Source organism: Platichthys flesus, chromosome 20, assembly GCF_949316205.1.
Source record: "Platichthys flesus chromosome 20, fPlaFle2.1, whole genome shotgun sequence".
Taxonomy (NCBI): domain Eukaryota; kingdom Metazoa; phylum Chordata; class Actinopteri; order Pleuronectiformes; family Pleuronectidae; genus Platichthys; species Platichthys flesus.
The window spans coordinates 229,051-252,409 of NC_084964.1; the positions used below are offsets into that span (position 1 = coordinate 229,051).

Here is a 23,359-nt window from a genome sequence, read left to right on the forward strand (position 1 = left end):
GTTTTTTTTAGTAGTTTTTCCTTACTCTTGTTTAGGTTTAAGGGCAGAGTATGTCACACCTTGTTAGAGCCCTATAAGACAAATTGTTATTTGTGAACGTGGGCTATTCAAATAAAATTTGATTGATTGATTGAAAGTCCCAGAGAAGTCACCTGCTGCCTTGGCTCGATGTTGCTTTTCATCACATTCACCCTGAAACCCAAGGACCGTACATGATTACCCTGTGGGTATCCTCTACAGCAGTGGTTCTCAAAAAAGGGAATGCGTACAAAAAGATAAATTAAAATTAGCATCCATTCAAAAATCCTTTAAAAATGTTATTTAATAAATATTCAATAAAATGTATAAAGTGTAAGTTCATTAACTGAATTTTATATTCAGTAGGCTATTCATTTTAGATACCCAGAGTCTCCCCAATACCAGGATTATTTGACCCTACCAAGCACACGCCACCTGTCATCAATGCTGCCTTGAAAACCCCAAAAATGTAGTCATGGTTGAAGCGTAGCATCAATGCCGCTGAAAACAAAGAGGGACAAGTGCCAAATAAGGCGAAACCAGAGCCAGGAAAATTCTGCCACCTGACATTTTTAAACGGGAAACCTTCTGAATTCAGGTCATCTCAAGACACGATGCAGGAAAACCTCCACGACATCAGCCAAAGCCCCGGAGGCCTCTTATGAGGTGTCTTTGCTCTTAGTTAAAGCCAAGAAACCATTCACTATAGCCGAAGACCTGCTCCTTCCAGCCGCTGTTGTGCTGGCTGAGACCATTCTGGACATAAATGCAGCGGATAAATTAAAGACTGTGCCTTTGTCAAATGACTCTGTGAGTCGCAGAGTAGATTAAATGGGAACAGACATTGTCGAGCAAGTTGTGGGAAAACTAAGCGACCCTTTTTCACTCCAGCTGGATGAATCCACAGATGTGAGTGGAAATGCACGACTTGTTGCCTTTGTGAGATACATGGATACTTGCGCAGTTATGAGCACATATTATTCTGCAAAACTTTGGAGGGGAAAACAACAGGAGAGGACTTTTTTAATGTTGTCTGCATCTTCTTCTGTGAAAACGGCATGAGCTGGAAATCCTGCAGCAGCATTTGCACAGACGTAGCCGCATCACGGTACATCACTGAAAAAAGGATGAGAAACACTGCTCTACAACTTGGGCAAGATACGGAGCACAAATCAGCCAGTTGTCCAGGTAGGGAAGGATTTTTTTTCCTGACATCTGGAGAAGAGACAAGGAAGCCCCAAACACTCTGGTGAACACCTGCGGTGAGAGGGAAAGGCTAAATGGCAGAACCTTGAACTAATAGGAATGCCCCTGGATGAAAACCAAAGAAAGGGAGTCTCACATGGAAGTGCGCATCTTCCAGATCGATCGAGATGAACCACTACCCTGTTTCGATAGATTCTAAGATCTAACCCTTGGTCAGCATCTTGAAGGAAGTACCTTTATGAAGGCGTTTAATTGGCTCATGTTCAAGATAGGACGTATTCCACCATCTTTTTTTGGCACGAGGAAATACGTGGAGTAGAAGCATGCAGGCTGTTCGTCTGGATCTACTTTCATAATTGCATCCTCCTGCAGAAGGGTTAGTCAGGATTTGAGCCTGGATTGGGTCCCTGACTATCGTCATGCAGAGCCCAGAGTGAGGGGCTCTGTGATGGCTGTTTGTAGTCACTAGAAGCTGTCAATCCTGGTTTACTCGCGTCTAAAACTCTACTGTTTTTTGGAACGGATGCAAGAGAACGCCTCTATACCGATACAGACAGTCTTATATATGTGTTGAAAGAGGGTGAGACTCTTCTAAAATTAGGTCATTACTGGGGGGATCTGACGGATGAGCTGGCGGGTGATGTTATCGAGGAATTTGTGAGCGCCAAGAGTTATGGTTAACAAACGAAAAACACAAAAAAAGTTCAGCTACGGGCCAAGAGCATCACTCAGACTCTGGAGTGTTGTGAAAAGGTTAAGGCTGACAGCCTCCTCGAGATGGTGACGGGCTCTCTTCAGGGTTCCGAAGAAGACCATCATCGAGACCCCTAAGCATAACATCAAGAGTAATAAAAGGGGGTTTATGTTAAAAAAAACTGCATTCGTCAAAATGTATAGGGTGATGTAGGACAAATACGTCTACTTGTCGACATTAGCACCCTGCCTTTTGGTTATTAAAACCCAAGAAAAACATGTCACACCATATTGAGAAAGTGGAATTTGAGCTGGGGGTTTAGGGAAGGCTTCCTGGTGTACCATCCCCAGAACAATGTATTTAGGCATGGCGCCCAAAAAGAGATTTTCCTGATTACATATCCTGGAAAGAAGATACATTTATTAATCTCTGACACATGCACAGACACACTACATGCAAATGGGGGATATTTGTCCTCTGTTTTTTCCCATCTGGTGAACACAGCAGGACACACAGAGCAGTGGGCAGCCATGCACGTGGTGAAATTCAAAGACACCTTTACTGCAGACCTTGCAAATTGCAAAGAGAATACCAATCTGAAGATGCTGAAGAGTGCAACACTGTGTGACTGGGTTTGAAGTGCCTCCCGAAAAGGTGAGGTGTGGGCTTTACTGTGCAAACCTGATGCTAAAGGACAAGGTGGGATGCATTCTGCACCTGTGAGAAGAGGGACATAGGATCCAAAAAAGCAGAGGATCTCTTCCTTCTTGTTGGCCTCCTCTGATACAGATTTAGAGGATAAAGAGGAGGAGTCCATTGACAAAGCTCTGGACCGTTCCAGAGCGGAGCCAAAATTGCAGATGGGGGACTGTACATTAAATTGGTGGTCAGGAAGGGAGCGCATACATGAGAAGCTTGCAGGAATAGCAAAGAAACACCTGTCAACCCCAGCAACCACAGTGCCCTGGGAGCGCCTCTTCTCACTCTCAGGTCAAATTGTCCATAAGAGGAGAGCAGCATTGGCACCAGAAAATGTGAACATGCTTGTCTGTCTCAGCAATTGGCTGAAAGTCAAAGATGATAGGCACAATTCAGTTAAAGTAGCAAAGCTCTTCCTGTTTTCATTTTCATGTTTGTTTGCATTTTAAGCTTTTGCACTTTACATGACAGATTTGAATGTCTGTTCAGTTTACCAAGGCCACTTGTTATGCTGTTGTGTGTGTTGTTCAATGTTAAAGATGACAGTACCAATGCTGTCTCAAATACACCTTTTTTTAACTAATCTGGATGTTTCACTGAAGAAAAAAGTAGTGTTTTTGTTTCCACAATTTATCACATATGATATTTAAATACCTGGCTGCCACTTTATAGGTAGGAGTTATAGGCCTGTTCCTCTTTGAAAACACAGTTCAGTGTGTAGTTTTTTGTTTAAAGAACTTTTATGATATGGAACCTTCATGTCCATTTTATTACTTATTTACTCTCGAAAGAACTGAATTTATATCTGCTTTTTCTACAAAGAAAATGTTTTGATTCCTTTCTCACTCTGAAATCCCTGTGACTCTCTGTGTTGTTCCTTTCTGCATAAAGCCCTTATTAAAATACACAAAGACAAATTTGGTGATCCAGCCTCCTGTGTTTTCAGATTTCCATCACAACAATCATGAATGAACTTCCTAATCAAATGTTGATCAAACAACCAGACGGCAGGGTTGGAATTACAGGGGAGCTAAGGGAAGCTTGGCTCCCCTGAAAAGGACACATGCTACTCTGAAAGGGACACAGGGATGGAGAGGATGCTGCAAGCTGCTGCTGCAGTTGTATTAGGTAATTGTAGTTATAAATTATAATGAATAATGCTCAGCAGTTTTTATTCAAGTGGTGTGTTGTTCTTGCATATGATATGGACTGGGGCGCATTGGAAAGTAGGGCTCCCGGAAAGACACTGTGTAATTCTAACCCTACTTGACAGGTCTGTTTTCATTAAATCCTGCAAGTTTAATTTCTTCCTAAAATCTTCAATCAATCATGTTTATTGATTTGCAGTATTACTAAAGTCTCAGGCGTTTTACTGCTTGTATAGTATACCAGTGTGGCAAAGTCTCACTGACAGGTGAAATATTTTAATTATCTATGCATATACAAAATATTGTCACAGACTATAATTATTGTATGGTCCTATAAAACCCTTGCTTACATCAAATAGTTTCGAGAACATGTGCAGTGTAGGTTTACTCACACAGTAGGAATGTATTCACCAGGGAAGGCATTGGTGGTGTAGCTAATCAGCAGGCAGGTCTTACCAACAGCCCTGAGGAGGAGGGACAACAGAGTTCAGCATTTTAATACATCTCCACTATCATTCAGTGTATACAAAAATTACATCTGAATTGACTTAATCGAAGAGCGTACGCAGGACTGTTATTGTGTGCTACTAATCCCTTTCAATGAGTGCTAAACAGACATTTGCCAAAACTCATATTGCCTGAGGGAATGAAATAGAGAATTGGTTGGTTGGTTCGTATGTTTGTTTGTAAGCATTATTATACAGAAACAACAATACGGATTTCCTTGAAACTTGCTGGAAGGATGTGGTATCGATCAGGGAAGAACCCATAACATTTTGGTGCGGATCATATAAGGGAGCGTATCCAGGATTTTGTTCACTTTCTTTTACGTTGCGAGATGGGCCTTTTTTCAACACTTTCCCAAAGAATAATTCTAAGCTTTTAAAAAAAGTTCTAGGGTTTATAAGACCAGTATGTATATGTAATAATGGGCACTAGAATATTTCTGTGATATATAAAGGTCTGAGGTGCTACTCAAGCACAAACACACACACAAACACACACACACACACACACACACACACACACACACACACACACAGATGCTGTCCACATACTTGATAAGTAGCCACAGGTACTGCATGTAAAGTTATTAAGAGAGCAGGATATGATGCAAACCACACAACCAATGTAATTTATTACTCCATGTAAAATGGAAATTTTATAAATGCAGGTATATTTATTTAAATAGTCCTCACAACCTCAAAATTTATTTTTATATCTTTGACATAATCACAATGCAAAATCTATAGATGGAGCTGCCACAGAAAACTGGAGCTAGTTAACATGGAAACTAGAGGCCCTTTTAGCTAATGCAATCACTAAGCAAATTTTATTGAAGTAAAGAGGTGAAATCTTTGAGTCCAGCATCCAGTTCTTCTAAGAAATTTTATAAGCTTTTGGCTGTGCGCTGGTTTACATTATTCAAACCATGTGTGACATGAACCACCATGAGTCAAAAGGTGTCAGTTTGAGTGTCAGTGAGACAGCATGAATAACAACAATAATCTGTGCTCTTTGGGGCTGAACAAGATAATCTGACAAAAACAATCCAAAATATCACATGGTATATCAGGTGAAATTCGGAACACACCTTCACAGGACAATGGGCCTCATTCACTAATACCTGCAGACTGGAGTACCGTGTGCACACAGAGAAATCAGACAAACTGAAAAGAACATTAAAGAAGGAATGATTAAATGAAAATCTAAAGACAGCGCACCGGACTCAAACCATAAAAAAGTTGCTCCAGTGTCAACAGTGGCAAAAATACCACAAAAAAGGAAACATAGAATGCAGAAACACATTCAGTGAAAGCTATATCAAGGGTATAATTGAAGTAAAAAAAGTTTGATATAAGTTTTGAAGTCAAAAGAAATATTGTCAAACACAGATGAGACAGGGGATTGGAAAGAAAAGGAAGGTGGACCGAGTTATCTGAGATGGTGCAGTGCATAATTGGAAACACAGCACTGCAGGTGAACATGCAGCTGATTGTCTGTGGATACTCGACCTGAACCTGACTGGACCCATCAGGACCAGGCATGCTGGGTAGGCTTCAGACAAAAAAACCCGTGATAATATTCTGGTTATGGTCCCGCTTGGGACCAAATATTCTCTTTAAACATTTGTATCTTTTGCAATTTAGACCAAATATGCTCTTTTTTCTCTTCCTCAACTTTGTATGGGTTTAAATTTACCACAGAAATATTAAAAGATATGTATTACAATGCATTGGCAATCATACGTCATCAATGCTGCCTTATTGGACCAGGCAACTTTTGTAAATTTTGTATTTACATTATCATGTATGGGAGAGCGGGGTAATATGGGACATCGGGTCATGTGAGACACCCCCTGTGTCTAGGCAACACATTTGTGGTCATTTGACCATTATGTTTTCAAGCCCCTCCCATCCCCCCCTTGCCATGAAGGAGAAGTTGGTGCTGGTGCTTTGGAAAGTATGTTTTTTCACAAACATGTGTTTTTTGCATGTAAAAGTAAATTTACTTGCTTTGAACTTAATCAATGTTGTGTCAAAATAAATTAATTCCGGTAGAAAAACTTATATCATACATGTTGGTGTACTTCCAACATATAAAACCATGTAATTGATGCTAGCTAAAGATTAGCCTGAATTGCTAAGAGATGTAGTTTTTTCTAAAACGGTGGCCATGAAGCACAAGTTAAGTTTAGTCTTAAACATATTTTAGTATTATATTACATTATATATGTTTTATAGGGGTGCACCGATGTATCGGCCGTATATCGGTAGCGGCCGATATTCGCCTCGTTTACTGATATCGGCTTATCGGTAATAAACTTGACTTTCACCGATATCATTGGCCGATGTTCATATTTGTGGTAAAACCGCTGGGCACGTGCCGCGGCTGGGGGAACAGTCGCTCCGTCGCCCTCCTCTCCGCGCTGCCGGAGGCTCAGTGTGCGACACCGGGAGGTCTTCATCCGGTGGCACCTCACAGCGTCGCTGGTGCGGGGGCTTTCTTTCTCTTGGACCGCGGGGCGGTGCCCATGTTGGAGGGGACTGGCTACGCGGTCAGCGGCAGCCACTCTGGACGCGTGTCGGGCCCTTCTCGCGGATCACCTCAGCTACGGCGACCGCTGGGGGAACCCTCTGTTTGCGCGGGTGTTGACGCGATGTGATTACTGCCCGACACTAAAAACAGGTCAAACTGAGGAGGGCTTGTTAAGTTATCTTGACTCACGCAGTGTAACTTGTGTAACAGTGTAAGTATGAGCGTAGCGTCTGTTTAAGTACTTTATTCTCATGTGCATCGGCTCTATTCATCCGTCTCATGCACAGGTAACAAGGGAATTGACAACATACGTCCTACACACAGAAGCCGTAACACATCTAATAAACGGGCAATACTGCTACCGTAAATCAATGAGAAGAGCGACAGGGCTGTTTTAGACAGGGTTAAAAGGTGCTGTTTTAAATTATCCTTTTGGTATTTTGACCAAAATATGTTACAGTCATTATATTAAGATCCCAAGGAACCATTTCAACTTGCAGTACAATGGGCATTATATGTCGCTGTTAAATAACGTTAGTTAAATCAAAGATTGTTTCATAAATCTGATTAAATTTGTGCTCATTAAAAGATAAGAGTGATGAAGGGCTGACATTTTTTTAAATAGTGCTTTTTAAATAATTATTTAATTATTTTTCTGGCACAAAAGGGTGAATGAATAACAACAAAAAGAAAATAAACAAATATCGGTATCGGCTATCGGCCAGATTGTTGTTTTAAATATCGGTTTCGGTATCGGCCAAGAATTTCCATATCGGTGCATCCCTAATGTTTTATATTTAATGTCATAAACATTGTAGAAAAGCCATCATGCCAAGAAACTATACACCAGGAAGACCACCTCGGGACAAACAGCCCTCGCAGAGATTGAAAGTGGAGCCACTTAGGTCATGCAAGGAAAGAAGTCCTTAAGAAAAGCTGGAAGGGATAGAAATATTGACAAGACAACCCTCAAAAGCTTCATAAAGAAAAAACAGAAAGGGGAAGTAATATCAGTAGCCTGGGGTGCAGTAGCTGAGGTAAAGAGAATATTCACAGATGAAATGAAGGAGGAGCTTGCCAAACACTTGAAACAACTAGCTGACCAGTTCCATGGCCTTGCTCCACTTTACCCCGTAGCTGGGGTAAGGTGGGACACAAGACCACTTTTTTTAAAACAATCATATTTTCACTGCCCTTTGTCCTGAAGACATTATGAAAAATTCCATTGCTAGAAAACATCTTTAATTAATGAGAAATGTGTACATTTTACTGATATTTCATTTTAGCTCGCCTAGAATGAAATACCTCGCCTAGAGGGGAGCAAATGTAAAAAATGTCCCACATTACCCCGCTCTACCCTAACTATGCTTCAATGCTGTAACACATGAATTTTGCCTCTGCTATATTGTTATTATCTTCGTCTTGGATTATACTCACATCCGGCCACTGTTATAACAAAGCAGACTGACTGCCAGTGTCTCCCTATTTGATTTGAAAGAGCCCATTTAGTTCCAACTTTCTCACTGATATTCAGCTATTAGTGTTTGCATTTGCACTATTTTAACTAAATGAGTGGTGTTCTGACCAAGTGGCAGCCTAGCATTACGTTGTTTGACGTTTGTATCTATGTGTACCAGAAAGGAGCGAAACTGTTGCTTGCTAGTTACTGTCCCAATGAATGTGAATTAAGATGCAAACCAAGACAGCTAGTTTGCTGATAACTTTTCAAGGCTTGGCCAACCGGTTCCCTCAGCGCTGCTAACCTGTGTTAACCGGATGTTAAAGTTAAGCTCGAAAAAAAGGTAAATTTAATCAACATTTGTTTCTTTCACATGGGATTCAGTTTAAATTATGCAAATTTCATTAATGTGAGTTATTAAAGGTCAATGAGGATGTGGTTATAGTTCAGTTTAACATAATGTTTAACTTCTTTAAAAGTAAGAGCAGCTTGTTTTCCTCCAGGCTTTGGTCTTTGCTCTTGCACTAAACAATGACTCAATCAAGTGCTGTAAGATTTATATGAAATACTACTTAACTATCGTGCTTTCTCAATTCAGGATTCCTAATTACATTCACTAAAAATTAAGCACTAGAGATCAATTTTCCTACAGTGAAAATCATGTATACCTTGATCCACAACTGCATTTCACTTTTTGTTGGATTATAAATTAATGAATGTAGCTCAACTTGCAATAGAGATATCTATAAAATTGAGTTTTACTACTCATGAGCAAAGAAGCACATCTGGTTAAAACAAGCAACAACACTGTATTGTAATTGTACAAGAACACTTTGATGAACATTTTATTGGAATTAGAAATTAATCACAGGATTTTTACATTTTGATTTTAGTCAAATCATTGACAATTTAGATATGAGTTAATACTTCCCTTATGAGTCATATGAAAATGAAAACATTAATTCACTAAAGTTACCTTTTTGATGTATTATAAGGAAAAGGGTAAATGTGCAAAAACCAGGCAAGTCATCTGTAGTCAATGGAAAATGTACTCAGTGCAGTTTAATCATATTGGGTACTACACAAACTGTCCTGTCACATGAACTGTGACTTCAACATTTTTATATCCGAGCTTAAATATGTAGGTTTGTAGATCTAATACATAGTTTTAAAGTGTTGTCAGCAGTAAACATTTGTTAAAGAAGTCACATTTAATTGAACTCACATCATTTAAACTGAGTCACATGTGGCAGAAACAAATGTCATCATCTTAATGTTGTTTAAATGTTGCTTTTAATCAAGCTTAGTTCTAACACCTGATTAACACATGTTAGCAGCCCTAGAATGCTTATCAGGTGTTCACTGTTTACCTCCAGTGAAATTCTCTCTATAGTCTCAAAAGCTGCCTGTCAATCACCCTAATATCGAATTATTTACTATGGTTCTGACCTGGAGCACGAGTAATGCTACACTGGTTGGGCCATACACTACTCAAGGGATTTTCAAACTGTATAAAAGGTTTATGTACATCAAATTATAACATATCCAGTAGAGATGCATTAACCAAGACATTAAATCAAATAAAGATTAGACAAACAGGAACTTCTACAACTCAGTGAATATATCTAACTATCAACATTCTACGTACTGTAAGTCCAGCCTGTAGATCATAAACCATTGAAACAAATTGAGAAATGTAAATGCTAAAGAGCTCTGTATTCCGAAAACCGAACCGCTATTGTTTACTTGCATGTGTTTACAGCTCAGTCTTTTCAATGTGGAAGAGATGTTAAATAGCATTTGAGTTGACACTTGCTATAAACAGACCAACGTTATCTATCACATAGGTGTGTCTTTTATCAGGTGTTCCTTATAGTGGGCGTAACTTATATCCTTGCAAGCTGCAGATGGTACTAACAGATGATGGTGTTTGTACAATAGACAACACACATACACTTTGCAAGCTAGCTACATTACAAATTACAATTTGTAGTGAATCAAAACTATATCTTAATAATTTAGACTTTAAAAAAGCACACATTTGAAAATATAATACAAAAGAAAACATCTCACTTTAAGTCTGACCACACCTTTGGATCTTCCCTGCCAAGTAAACACATGCATCTTTCCAACTGTGTATCAAATAAAAAGCCTAATTTGGCATTTATGGCAGACAAACAACGCTGAAACAAGCACACAGGGTATACGAGGCCCCTGAAAACTGACCAAATTATTTGTGATGATTAATCTCGGATTTTAAATAGCAGGAGACCTTTGAGACAGTGAAAGTGCACAACTCAGAACTACTCTATTTGTCTAGACATTTAATCAGGAAAAATGTACATCTTGCACCTTCAGAAAGCTCCCACCTAAGCAGTGGGCTACTTCACATGACCAATAAACTGAACTCAATGTGTTGCTCTGTCCATGGAGAATTACTAACTATCTTATTTGCATATTAGTGTTATACAGTACAATCTACATGCTGCCAAAAATGTTCTGTGTTCTGAGATGAATCCCAGAATTCAGAGAAAAATATGAAAAAAGCTAATTTCTATTTAAGTCAGATTTGCTATTTCAGCATTATGATTTCCAGCACAGAATAATGACTTATATCTGAGTTGTTTTCTTAACTTAAGATCTATAAGAATGTATAGATCTTAATACAGCAGTAAAAAGTATCCTGCTGTAGCTGCCGTACAGTGTGGGCAGAACTAGGGCAACGGGGCCTGCTTGCGACTGACAGGGCCACAGACTCCTTAGCGTGCATCAGCACTTCAGCCTGCCTTCGGTGGCCTGCCAGCGGTGCGAGGTGTTCCCCCCATAGCATCCCAGAATGCACAATGTGAACGAATCTCATGTAACTACAGATCTATCGAATATAAGAAGAATAACAGAGAATCGGGTCAACCGACACATCGGTGAGCCCCCGCTCCTTTTTCTACAAAGCATCCTCCCATCATCCATTCATCCGTAAACCCATTACTGAAAAACACACGAGAGAACGTGATGATACTTAGTGTTTTGAACTCTTACCCGTCGCCGACCACCACACATTTGATAGCCTGCATTTCGGCACGAGCTCAAAGCTTCCAGGGAGCCGCAGATGGTGGTTTGATGGATTCGACAGTCAGCGCTGAGATGTTGGATGAGGGCAGCGGGCTAGTTCGCTCGGCGATGGAGCTGCAGTGAAAAGAGACGATCTCGAGTAGAGCCGAGCGAGTGCGGAAAGTACCGAGTGTAATTTAAAGGGACAGACAACAGAGTAGAAGGATCGTTGTAAATACGAAGATTCCCCTATTTTACTTCCACCTTCGCTTGGCTATATTGCTCCTGTTCTTTTAACTTTGCATTGGCTATCGGTTGTTAAAAAAGATAAGTGATGTAGCTAATATAATAAATAATAGAGACAAAATGCATTTGGTTACGAATCGACGATAGTCTGTTTAGGCCAGGAGTGAAAAGTGGATGGAATTTTAAGAATCACTAAAATAAAATAACTCATGTAAGAGATGTCAAAATTACAGTATAACATATATTGGGACAAGCATTAGTTTAGCTGTTATAGGCTTAGATTATCTAGGGACACATTATACAGTGCTGTGAAAAAGCATTTGCCCTATTCCAGATTTGTTATTTTTTGGCACATTTGTCACAGTTAAATGATTCAGATCATCAAACAAATTTTAATATTAGACAAAGATAACCCAAGTAAATACTAAATGCAGTTTTTAAATGATGATTTAATTTATTAAGGGAAAAAAGCTATCCAAACCTACCTGGTCCTTTGTGAGAAGTAAATGCCCCCAAACCTAATAACTGGATGTGCCACCCTTGGTGGCAACAAATGCAATCAAGCATTTGCGATCACTGGCATTGAGTCTTTCACGTCACTGTGGAGGAATTTTGGCCCATTATTCTTTGCAGAAGAAATGGCTTTGAAACCCTTTTCAGACTGATACATGTCAATTACTTTGTTTCTCATCTGTTTTTTAATTTCTTTTGATCGCGGCATGATGTTTTGCTTTTTGAGATCTTTTAGCCTACTTCACTTTGTCAGACAGGTTCTATTTTAAGTGATTTCTTTATTCAAAAGGTCTGTCAGTAATCAGGCTGATTTATCGTGGGGGGGCAATTACTTTTTCACATAGGGCCAAATAGGTTGGGATAGATTTTTTCCCTTAAAAAAGGAAATCATAATTTAAAAACTGCATTTTATATTTACTTGGGTTTGCTTTGTCTAATATAAAATTTGGTTTAATGATCTGAAACATTTAAGTGTGAAAAAAAAAAATGCAAAAACATAAGAACCAGGAAGGGGGCAAATACTTTTTCACAGCACTGTTCATGGAGTTTTTTTTCCTTCTCTCATTCTTCATCACATGAATGTCTCATCAATACATGTTAATAACTTGACTTCTTCCCTGGAGTCCCTGTGCTTTATCGTTGCATAATATCTCCAAAATCAGACAGGTCCTTTCGCAAAAAGATGCAGAAAAACTAGTCCATGCCTTTGTTACATCGAGACTGGACTATTGTCATTCATTATTATCAGGCTCCAGCAGTAAGTCGTTAAAGATTACAGCTTGTCCAAAATGCCGCAGCACCTGTCCTGACGAGAACCAAGAAAAGAGAGCACATTTCTCCAGTATTAGCATCGCTACACTGGCTTCCAGTTAAATCTAAAATAGAATAGAATCTAAAATAGAATAGAATTCTCCTCCTCACCTTCAAGGCACGTAATAATATAGCGCCTTTTTACCTTAAAGAGCTGTTAGTACCTTATCAACCCACTAGAGCACTCCGCTCCCTGAATTCAGGCCTACTTGTCGTCCCTAAAGTCTCTAAAAGTAGAGTAGGAGCCAGAGATTTTAGCCATCAAGCCGCTCGGCTGTGGAATAATCTACCACTTTCAGTTCGGGAGGCAGATACCATCTGTTCGTTTAAGAGTAGGCTCAAAACCTTCCTTTTTGATAAAGCTTATAGTTAGAGCTAATTAGTGCGGTAGAACGTAACTTGTTCTATTTTCTAAAATAGGAAGCGTTTATTCTTAAAAGGCATAAGAGGTATTGATGGCTGATCTGAGTGGGCCACATGGTTTTCATCGTACTATCATACAAATCAGTAGCCAGTCAGATTTACCTTGAGCCTCAGTGTAGCCTCAAAATCAGCCTGTATCATTGTATCATTGATTACAAGGCAAAAACCCCTGATGATGCTAAGACGCAAAGGGAATTTATGACACATGAGAACACAGAGCTTCTCTTTCCAGCTTCTCCATCCCTATCCACCTTCCCTGGAATCCCTTTGCTTCATCACCCGCAGATCCAGGGCCTCTGTGGCCGCACCATGGATTGCGGTTTGTGGATCCAGTGTGGCAGATTCTGTGTCGTGTGGGCTGATCGTGGTGGTGGTGGCGGAATCTGTATCGCGTTGGCATTGGGTACGGGCGGTGGACCAGAACTGAGGTGGTGGCTCGTGGTGGGTCCTAGTGGATGGCGGTGGACGGTGACTGAGGACTGGAGTGGTGTCTGGTCTGGATGGTGGATGGTGGTCATGATGGTTGCTGACCATGGACTGCGATTGCAGCGGAACTGCCTGGCATGTCATGTTGGGGTTGTCCTTCAGGATGTTTACCCTCATCAATGCTGCTAAAAACTTTAATCTTGATGTTTTCCTACACGTGGCATCTAATGCACTTTTGTCCGTCCTGGGAGAGGGGTCCCTCACATGTGGTTCTCTCTGAGGTTTCTACGTATTTTACCCTGTAAAAGTACTTTTTCCTTAGTCTTGCTGAGGGTTAAGGACAGAGGATGTGACACGCTGTTAAAGCCCTATGAGACGAATTGTAATTTGCGAAAATGGGCTATACAAATACAATTTGATTGATTGATTGATTGATCATTCCAAAACCAGGATTGCGGCTGCAACACATCGTGGATCATGATTGTGGATTGTTATTGTCGACCGGGGAAGCAGGTGAGAAGGGATTACAAGTACAACTAGATTCTAGTACAATATGCCTACTCACATATATAACATTATACCGCTATCATTAGGGGCAGAGCTGATGGGCTGCCTGATGGAGGTGCTACAACAACCTTCTTAAGTGCTAGAACTTGGCAACTTTCATAAAATTTCTAGGTCCAATTGACTAGAAACTTTCATGCGCTCTGAGGTTGAGAATCCATGTGTTATGTGGCCCCCAACATTATAGATCTATAGCAGCATAACTTAGAGCAGGTCCAAGACAGACCTGAACAAGCTCTAACTATACGCTTTATCAAAAGGTGTCTGCCTCCCGAACTATGACTACGAGATGATTCCACAGGAGAGAAGCTTGATTGCTGGAGGTTCTAGCTCCTACTCTACTGTTAGAGACTTTGGGGATGAGTAAGCCTGAATTCTGGTAGAGCAGTGCTCTAGTGGGGTGATATGCTACTATGAGCTCTTTAAAGTATGATGGTGCCATTTTATTAATAGACCTGTAGGTGAGGAGGCGAGTTTAAAATTATACTCTAAAATTAACAGGAGGCCAGTGTAGTGAAGCTAATACGAAGAAATGTTATCTCTTTTCCTGCTTCTTTTCAAAACACGTGCTGCAGCATTTTACAATAATCAATAATATCCTTGAATATATATATATATCTTTGCATGAATTGGAATCGATCTGATAAAAAGGATTCTAAAAAGGCGTAGGGTGGTTCACCGAAAGTTTTTATTCACTCATTATCTACTCACCACTATGCCGATGGAGGGGTGGGTAAAGTGTCTTTAGAGGGGTAAACAGTGCATGGGTAGTGTTGAGGAAATTTTGACCATCGTCACACATTACTTTATATGCCACTATATATTCTGTATATTACATTATATCTGTAATATCAATAGTACACTGTAGTGTCTACGTTGAGGGACTTAATTTCTAATTCAGATGAGCCAGACAGAGAGGCAGTATTGTGCAGTCTTGATCAGTGCTTTTCAGAACCTAAAAATTGCAGGAATAACAGAAGGAACTGATGGAATTTAAATCAGTTTGAACTACCTTGAAAATGAAAGATCTTGTGCTGACCTCATGTATCCCCAAGCGACAGACCCACTCATCAAAAAACTGTTGTATAGAGTAGAATAATAGAACAATTAAGATCAACCACTGAAACATTCACACATTAAGAAATATCACCATACAACTTTTTCCCACAGAAATGACCACATTTGACTAATATAAAAAAAGTCTAATCAAAACAAAACAAATTCTAAAAACAAACACTCTAATACAATATCTGTCACACATCTGAAAATTTGTAAAAAAAACTGTCTTAACCTGCTTCCAGCATCTGAACCTAAAGCAGTCAGCTGTCTGGTTTGACTGATGCAATGTTAAGGCACACTTAAAAGTTCATCGTGTAAAATGTAGTGATATCTAGTGGTGAAGGTGCATATTGCAGCTGAATACCCCTCACCTCACCATCCCCTTCCAAACATGACAGAGAAATGGAGATGGCATTCAGTTGATATAAAAACTTAAATGGTGTTTCGTTCTTCCAGTTTGGGCTTCTGTGAAAAATCTGGCGGCCTCCGGCTATATAAGGTGGGCCCATTCTACGGTAAAGAAAACATCAACCATATGCTTTAGATGATTACACACCAGGGAAAACATCATTAGGATTTTATTTCTGCCCATAGATCTCTTACACCTTACTTGTACACACTTAACCTTTAACCCATAACTCTGTTTGAAGGTTGTCTCTCAAATAATTCTGAGACTGGGAGAAACAAAGAACAGGTTCCAAGTTTTTGAGAATCTCCAGGATGTCATGGATGTAAGGCTGGCACTCTTTGGCCCAGCTAGCTCTATAGCTCCAAAGACTGTTGTCAATCTGTTATTCTGTCGACCATTTTGGTTCAGACTGAAATATGTAAAGTTCCAACGGATTGCTATATTTAGTACACTGTCATGATTTATTAAAGGTGCACCTTGATGACTCTGTTAGTAATCCACTGACTCTTCAGCTGGTGCAATGAGTTGCATGGTTTTGAGTGAAATGTCTCAACAGCTGTGGGATAGATTATTCTGAAATTAGTTACACATATTCATGTTTCCTCAACACGAATTGTAATCAGTGTGGTGATCCACTGACTTTTTATCTAATGCTCGTTGTTTTTTGTAAATATCAATCACATTTTCATAGACTCAGCATCTGCTTTAAATTTTACAATGAAGGATTATTAATGATATTTCTGATGTGGACGTTTACACTTAAGGGGGTTTAGAACATCTGTATAAACCTGTCTCCACCCTGTCTGATCATCTATCTACATATCTTGACTGAGTTATTTTTAGTGAAGCCACTGAGCACAGCTTTTACTATAAGTGACTACAAACAAATCATAGATAGATAAATATAAATTATGGACAAAATAAAAGAAAAAATCATTATGCCCCGACTCGCTCACTGTGAACTCAGCAGGAGATCTCCTTTCTAACGGACTTTATAAAAGGCAAGGTGGGGAAGTCAGCAGAAACTGAGGAGCCTCTCACTCAGTGTTATGCCCGGCCTAGTGGAAACCTGATCATAACGCAAACCACCACTATTTAAACTTAGCAAATTCTGGAAATTGTGATTTTTTATTTAACAAACTCCCCTAGACTTGAGCAGGATCCCAGTGAGGGCTTAGAGGAAATAGTTGAGGTGTTGAGTACTGTTGTTATTTCTTGGGGCTGCTGCAGTGTCCCAGAGGTGAGCCCTGAACATAGGTGAGGAAGGCCCTCTGCAGGTAGCTGGCTCTGTTTGACTCGTCCTCCCTCATCCTCCGGATATCTGCCTCCTTCAACCGCAGCTTCTCCAACATGGAAGACATCTCACTCTCTTTGTCAAGGAGCAGCTCTCTGTGGTTACTGCTTAAAACTGCAGGACAGCATGCAACCGAAATATATATATATTTTAAAACAGCGTAATAAAATTATTCAGATTTCAAACATGATATATTTGAAATCTACAATGTCGGAACTGGTTCAACAACAAAGTATAACATTTAAAACAAATCATTGTCAATGTTTTTGCTTGTCTTTATTTCACATAAAAGGCAGTTTATGCTACTGCGTTCAATACATTTATTTATGTTTGTTTGCAAAAAGTTAAAACAAAGATTTTACCTTTATTCTCTCTCTCCAGAGCACAGATCTTCTCTTTGAGTCCTCTTTGTAGTGTCCTCTCTGCCTGTAAATGTCCAATTTGCTCTTGCAGCTCCAACCTGACCTGGCTCACCTCAGCAACCTTCTCCTGGTCCTTACCTAAAAGCTCCTACAACAACACCCCACCTGTTAAAGCACCCAAAGCATGTTGAAGCTAACAAAAAAAAACTATTTATATGTCAATTCTGTAGCCATATCAGATGTACAATACCATGGTACAGTAGCCTTAATATTGTTAATGATCAATAGTTTTCTCCCTCTGAAACTTTTTGCAAGACCCCTGAGTGTTTTATATGTATTAGTACCATTAAGTAGTGTGGTAATCCTGGAATTAGGTTGGGGGTCAAAGGCTGATTCTGTTGCTGTGATGAAGCTAACTATTGGTAAATGCTGCGGGGTGATCAATCTCTCGTTGGTTAAGTTGTCCCTGGGCACACATTATCCACCCATGTCCTATGTTTCATCTTGAATAGATTATTTTCTTTGTTTTGTTGAGGTACCTTTGTTTACTGGGTTCTTTTTAAATAACACATAATGCAAGCTCTAAACAAGATGCATCATTTACTAACTTTTAACTGAAAGGGTGTTTACCTGGTCAGTTTACTCAAAACACTCTACCAACTATTGTCACGCCAGCTAGAAGCACTAAAGCAGGGATGCCAGGGTTACGGCCCGACTGTACATCACATATGGCCTGCGCGTGATAAGGGGAGAATATGTTTTTTCATTTTACTACCAACTAATTTTTTTACATTTTTTTTTTTACATTTTCGGTAAAATCCGTCAATTGGTCTGTTGATACTGCCCGCCTCAGCTGCAGCAGCGCCGGTAGTCCTGATCGAGATGTCGTTACTAGCTAAGTACAGTGTTTTGAATAAGTACTGAGATGTCCTGGGGGTCAGTGAATAGGTCGGGGTGGGACATGTGACAGTTCTTGACCAATGGCTGTGGGGTTGTGTGAGATGACAGCCTCTCATTGGCTGGTTTGTTGACAAGTCAGGGGTGAATGAGGAAGTGGAGGGAGAAGACGAGTGCTGATGTTAGGAGTGAAGAGACGACGGACGGACATCTGAATGATAATATGAAAATAGCCACTGCCTAGAAACTGTCCTCCGATATTGACAAGCTGGTGAAGTTAAAAGGTGTCTGGCTTTGACAAGTAGCTGAAGTAGGCTGGTCTTCCCATTTATCATATTTAATATATGTAATTGTAGGCCTCATTGTGAGGCTATTTTGGTGTCAATACCATTCATGAATGATTTCAAATAGCCTACCTCTCCATGTGTTGAGTCAGTGTTTGGCCTTTTCAGTCCGAAAGTGTAATCCGGCCCCCTGAGGTCTCGCTTGAAAAAAAATCTGGCCCCCTGTCCAATTTCACCCTGGCATCCCTGCACTAAAGGATCATGTGTTTAGTAGCACTTAAATGGCACTTACTTATAGCACTTTGTAGTTTTGCTTTATTTTGAAGAAATTGTACTTTCTTGATTCTTGTCGTCTTTGGTCTGTACCCTCAGGGTTGAATGCACTTATTGTAAGTCGCTTTGGATAAAAACGTTTGCTAAATGAAATGTAATGTAATGTAATGTAATGTGACAATCAATCAATGGTCTTGACAATAACCCAACAAATGTAAAATAGCTTGGTCTTCCGAACTATCCTAAAGTGCAGTTGCCTTCAATTAGTTTGTTCCTGGAAACCATGACCTGGATGTGTTTAAGAACCTCAAGCCTGGTGGAAACAGGATTTTCAACTCTTGACCAATTTCAAAAACGTGGGAAACCAGACATCTTTAACCTATTTGTAATCCTATAATCGTCTGAACGCAGAAACTAGAGGATTTGCCCTGAATGTAAGATCATACACTTGCCATTAGGAGAAAAATATCTCAAATTAGCGATTCCAGAAACTTGAAATCTCACAGGAACCTGCTTGATTCTGATGAGGTGCAGAACAGGGAACATAACACAGTTTCACAAGTTATAAGTTAGACTATTATTATTACCAGTATTTCTTGGCTGTATATACAATTTTTTTGTAGTCAAATCACACTGACTAGCACCAGTTTTTAACCATATAACCACGTTATAAATATAAATATTTAGGAAATTGTGATTTTTTATTCAGTGGACTCTCCTGACCTGAGCAGGATCCTAGTGAAGGCTGGGAGAACACCGCTGAGGTGTTGAGTTTTGTGAGCTCTGCAGCGCGAGCTGGAAATGTATTGTTGTTTTTAGCCGCATTTGTACAAGTAGGAAACATTCGGTTGGTGACACTTCCCAGTCAGCTCGCTCTCATTGGCTATTGCAAGTTTCTGTCTATTGCAGATAATCACTGTTTTACTTCAATATGAATGAATAAATGTTTAACAACAGTTAATTTTACTGATCTTAATACAACAGGGACAAGGGAAAGTGAGTCTTGAGTGCTTGTGAGAGATGGAGGAGACATGCTACCAAGCTGAACAGTCAACGATATTCTGGCCATGTGGCCAAAGCCAAACTCTCCATATATTCTTAAAATCTTTAATTGGCAATCAACAACATTAGATTCTAAAAACTGAAGTTAAATAAAGTGAAATTATTTTAGGTGCACATCCTTTTTCAAAATAATTAAACTGGGAATTAAATATCTGATGATGTGGCACAGATCAGATAATTCAGATTGATTTACTTGCGATTTATTCATAATACAAAAATAATGGTTAAATTAACATGAATATATGGTGTGATCGCAGGAGCTACATGTAGAATATAATCAAATCACATTAATAAATAATGATGCCTACACATTGTGAGCCTGGCATGTTCTTATAGTAACAGGAATGTCATGGTTCCTGACCTGCTGGAGCTCCCCTATCCTGCGCCGAAGTCCGTCCACCTCGATGCTCTGATGGTTGGTCTTGGCCTTAATCTCAGAAATTGTTTGCTTCTGCTGGGAGCAGTGGAGCTGGACCTCCTGTAGGGAGGAATGCACCGAACGAAGCTTTTCCTTTAAAGATGACACATGCTCCTGCTGCACAGAGGAAATAAGAAGAAGAAAGTTAATGTAGAGCACATGTGTCAAACTCATGGCCCGCGGGCCAAATCTTTGAATTAATTGTCTTTGGCCCGCATGATAAAATCTATTTACTATTAGAGCTGGCCTGCCGGCAGTGTTGTGCAAGTTTACACATCTCATGAACTAGTTCAAATTTCAGTTCATACAAGTAAACATGAATAGTTCATGGTTCACCATTTAAATTCTGAACTAGTACATAGTTAAGGCTTTAAGGTGGAAAGTGAGAATGAAAGACTTAACTTGTTTTTTAAAGAACACTTTACCTATCACTACCCCTTGCCTTTACTGTTGGAAACTTTATCAGACAGTGTGTAGGAATCCCTAAGATAATAATAAGGTGCATCGGATGTAGTCGCTGAGTCTTTTTTTGGCTGTTGTTTGCCTGTAGAAAATGTTTTCACTTGAAATTACTCTGGAAAAACTATGGATAGAGCCATAAGCAATTCATGAAACTGATTTTATTACTATTACTTTTTTATTTTCATTTATTTCATTTTTACATAATTAATGTTTTATCTGCAATACTCTATAGGCCTTGTTAGTTCCAGGTTCAATATGTGTACTAAGGTTCTTTCAATAAGTTTTCAATAAACGTTAAACCCGTCTGGACCTTGACTTGTAGCAATTTGTTAATTTAGGCCCACTGTGTATTTGAGTTTGACACCCCTGATGTAGAGGAACTAAAGGAGGAACAGGTTGTATGTGGAGGAAAATTAAATAATCACAATTGCATTTGCACACATATGGACTTTTAGCTTTTCCAGATTCTTTCATGATAATCACAACTTCTTGTTGTAAATATAACTTTTGTCAATTTTCATAGTCACAGCAAAGATATGGAAGCATGAGTGTGTGAGCTCTGACACGAGGGGCAGTATGGAGGCATTTAATGTTTTTCTTCTCATGTTTGAAGAGATGGTCAAGGAAGACAAGGAACTGTATAAAGCCACTAAATGTGATTTTGAGAGCGCTTTCAGGAAAGCTAAGGCTGAATAAAAAAAAAAATAACACCTTAATAGCAATTAAATGGCACTTACTTATAGCACTTTGTAGTTTTGCTTTATTTTGAAGAAATTGTACTTTCTTGATTCTTGTCGTCCTGGGTCTGTACCCTCGGGGTTGAATGCAATTATTGTAAGTCGCTTTGGATAAAAGAGTCAGCTAAATGAAATGTAATGTAATGTGATAAATAGAAGTGCAAATTGGAAAACAAACTCAAGGCCAATTACTAGTAGGGTTGTATGGCAGGGCCTTAAACAGATCACAAATTATAAAAAACACTGTCTCTGTAGTCAATGATGACCCCAAACTGCCTGACAACCTCACCAAATTCTATTGCTCTGAAAACAACCAAAGCCTAGTAAGACAGCCAATAATGGCCAAGCCCCTAACTCCCCCCTCTGTCATAGAGGAGTATTAAGTGAGGAATCTGCTGTGAAGTAGCAACAGGCCTTGACCTTTTATACTCTGCCAAGTTAATATTGGGCAGATGAACTTGCTAGAGTCTTCACTGATATCTTTAACAGTTATTTTTAGGAATGGAAAGTTTCTGCTTGTTTTAAGTCTGCTTTCATAATCCCTGTACCTAAGAAATCGATCATCTGTTGCCTGAATGATTACAGATCTATCTTAACAGATTAACTTATGTATTAATTAAAATGTTTTAGCACATTGTACAGGGTTCTTGCACCATTTTAAAGTCAAATTTAATGCTTTTATGATATTTTTAAGACCTCAACAATGTTTAACATTTTCTTTGATAGAGAAGATGATATATGTAAACATTTTATAAGATTAATAAGATAACATAATGATAACAGGAAGTAAGGTAAGTGTTGGTACTATATACTGTTGTTTAATAGTTTTTTTGAATTTGCAGTCGTTTGATTGTGTTATGAATTTCTGCTGTTGAATGGTTCACAAACTAGAAGTGACACAGAGACATTACTGTTTGGCATTACAGGGCTCATTGCAGTTCCATAGGTGACCACTAAATTGAAAGAATGGAATTTTGTGGCGCTGTGCCGTGCTCTGATCACATGAATACTAAGAGATTAACTGTGTAGAATTGAGTAACATCTAGTGCTGAAGTTGCATGTGAATACCCTTCACGTCACCCTCCCCTTCCAAACTTGAGAGAGAATATGTGGTAGCCTTCAGTTGTCATAAAAACTAATAAGGTGTTTAGTTGGTCCAGTTTGGACTACTGTAAATTACACAGTGGCATCCACAGAGAGGACCTGCTCCAGATGTAAATATAAGGTATTTGAATATAACAGGGACATTCTAGGGTAAAGAAAACAATAATTAAAGCAATTTAGATGAAATACACTAGTGAAAACATCACAAGGATTACTTTATATTCAAGTTCTGCCAAATAAATGCCAAATATTATACACTGGACCTTTAACATTCAGTGTAGAAGAAATCAACACCCATCAGTGTTTTGCGATTAAAAAAATAAATCCCTCTATGTCTCTTCTAAAGTTTAAAAGACGTTTTTAATGGTAGGACACTTTGTGTGACAATTTCATCGGCCTGAAATGCCCTGCCTGCATATGTTATACTTTGTAGCTAATCTATGTTAAATATAAGACAATTTAAAACCTTTATCGGGAACCCTGTAGTATGTTAACCCTTATCCACAAGGTCAGCTTAGACCCCTACCATTTTGCATACAGGGAGAATAGGTCTGTAGAGGATTCTGTGTCACTCTGTCTCCATTCCAGCTTGCAGCTCTTAGAAGCTCCTGTGACATGCGCACAGGTTCTCTAGCTTTGCTTTTAATAGTATTTTTCCTACAAAACGTTTTGATAAGTTATGACAACTAGGTGTCAGTCACTCTT

The 23,359-nt window shown here is 39.3% G+C and overlaps 2 protein-coding genes across 5 annotated transcripts in view; both read right to left on the reverse strand.

Moving 5' to 3' along the window:
* Positions 1-11,863, reverse strand: part of LOC133931520 (ras-related C3 botulinum toxin substrate 3) — a 32,200-nt gene extending 20,337 nt beyond the window's left edge. The window contains exons 1-2 of the mRNA XM_062378416.1: positions 11,300-11,863; positions 4,158-4,229 (exon numbers count right to left, since the gene is read on the reverse strand). Of these exons, the coding sequence (XP_062234400.1) occupies positions 4,158-4,229; positions 11,300-11,334 (107 nt within the window). The 5' untranslated portion in view covers positions 11,335-11,863. The remainder of the gene's footprint in view (positions 1-4,157; positions 4,230-11,299) is intronic.
* A 3,096-nt stretch (positions 11,864-14,959) lies between these two features.
* Positions 14,960-23,359, reverse strand: part of lrrc45 (leucine rich repeat containing 45) — a 128,136-nt gene continuing 119,736 nt past the window's right edge. For 2 of the 4 annotated variants that reach the window (XM_062413760.1, XM_062413761.1), the window contains exons 15-17: positions 20,295-20,468; positions 17,418-17,565; positions 14,960-17,169 (exon numbers count right to left, since the gene is read on the reverse strand). In XM_062413760.1, the coding sequence (XP_062269744.1) occupies positions 16,970-17,169; positions 17,418-17,565; positions 20,295-20,468 (522 nt within the window). In that variant the 3' untranslated portion in view covers positions 14,960-16,969. Of the gene's footprint in view, positions 17,170-17,417; positions 17,583-20,294; positions 20,469-23,359 lie in introns of those variants that run through there. The other 2 variants (XM_062413762.1, XM_062413763.1) reach the window with 2 other exon arrangements.